Raw genomic sequence first — 1467 nt, 5'->3', positions numbered from 1 at the left:
CTGGACTGCCCTGGGACCCCAAAATTGTCTCTGCATGTCTCCGTCGTGCTCCGAGGCATGTCCTGGCATGTCAGGGCGTGTCTCCGTGCTGCTCCCAGGCGTGTCCTAGCATGTCAGGGCATGTCCCCACACCAGCCATGCTCTGAGGCATGTCAGGGGGATGATGTCCCCAAATGTCTCCATATGGGCCAGACTCTGAGGAGTGTCAGACATGTCCCCAAATGTCCCCATATGGGCCAGGCTCGAGCTGTATCCCCAAATGTCCCCATGTGGGCCATGTCAGGGGGATGTGTCCCCAAATGTCCCTGTGTGGGCTGTGTCAGAGGGATGTGTTAACAAATGTCCCCATATGGGCCATGTCAGGGTGGGCACGAGTCCCCAAATGTCCCCCCAATGTGGGGCATGCTCCAAGGCGCATCAGACCACGTGTCCCCGCATGTCCCCTGCATGGGCCAGGCTCTGAGGTGCGTCAGGGGGATGTGTCCCCAAATGTCCCCAAATGTCCCCTTGTGGGTCATGTCAGGGGGATGTGTCCCCAAATGTCTGCACATGGGCCAGGCTCTGAAGCGTGTCCCCAAATGTCCCCATTTGGGCCATGTCAGGACAGACACGTGTCCCCAAATGTCCCCCGCCTGTGGGGCACACTCTGAGGTGCGTCAGGGCGTGTCCCCAACGTGTCCCCATCCTGCCAGCCGTGGCTCAGTGACGCCGAGGACGCGCCGTTCCTGGACCCCGTCCTGCGCAAGCGCGCCGTCAAGGTCAAGCACGTCAAACGCCGTGAGAAGAAGTCGGACAAGAAGGTGGGGGGCACTGGGAGCTACTGGAAGGGTTCCGGGTGATTGCTGGGCTATGAGTGGTGTTTACTGGTGCTAACTGGGAGTCACTGGTGTGGAAGGAGGAGTGGTGCAATTGGCACTGGGAGCTACTGGGAGGGCTCTGGGTGGTTACTGGGCTATGATGGTGGTGACTGGGTGGTTACTGGGTGGTTACTGGTGCTTACTGGCACTAGCTGGAGGTCACTGGTGTAGAAGGTGGAGCTGATACAATTGTCTCTGGCAGCACTTGTGGCACTGGGGACTACTGGGAGGGCTCTGGGTGGTTCTGGGCCATGATGGTGGTTACCAGTGCTAACTGGTGCTAACTGGTTCTAACTGGTGCAGAAGGAGGAGCGCTACAAGTGGCACCAACAGTGGGCACAGCACCGGGAGCTGCTAGGAGGGCACTGGGAGGTTACTGGGCTGTGGTGGTGGTTACTGGAAGGTTACTGGTTCTAACTGGGACTAACTGGTTCTAACTGGTGCAGAAGGAGGAGCGCTACAAGCGGCACCGGCAGCGGGCACGGCACCGGGAGCGCCGGGGCCACCCTGAGCGCTCGGACGCGCGGGATCCTGCGGGGCTGGGCCAGTGCCTGGGCCCTGGCTGCACCCGGCCTGCACGCCCACCCTCCAAGTACTGCAGCGAGGCCTG

General features: G+C 60.9%; 1 protein-coding gene across 1 annotated transcript in view; it reads left to right on the top strand.

Annotated features, from left to right (window-relative positions):
* Nucleotides 1–1449, top strand: part of LOC130588094 (CXXC-type zinc finger protein 1-like) — a gene marked incomplete at its 3' end in the record, with an annotated part of 5458 nt that extends 4009 nt beyond the window's left edge. The window contains exons 5-6 of the mRNA XM_057389053.1: nt 693–800; nt 1304–1449. Coding sequence (XP_057245036.1) covers nt 693–800; nt 1304–1449 — 254 coding nt within the window. The remainder of the gene's footprint in view (nt 1–692; nt 801–1303) is intronic.
* Between the last annotated feature and the right edge of the window lie 18 nt (nt 1450–1467).

Source organism: Malurus melanocephalus, unplaced genomic scaffold (genome assembly GCF_030028575.1).
Source record: "Malurus melanocephalus ecotype Western Australia unplaced genomic scaffold, MMel_1.1 scaffold_3328, whole genome shotgun sequence".
In the NCBI taxonomy this organism is placed as follows: Eukaryota; Metazoa; Chordata; class Aves; order Passeriformes; family Maluridae; genus Malurus; species Malurus melanocephalus.
Note: the sequence above shows the minus strand (reverse complement) of the source record. Positions and strands in the feature narration are given on the sequence as shown.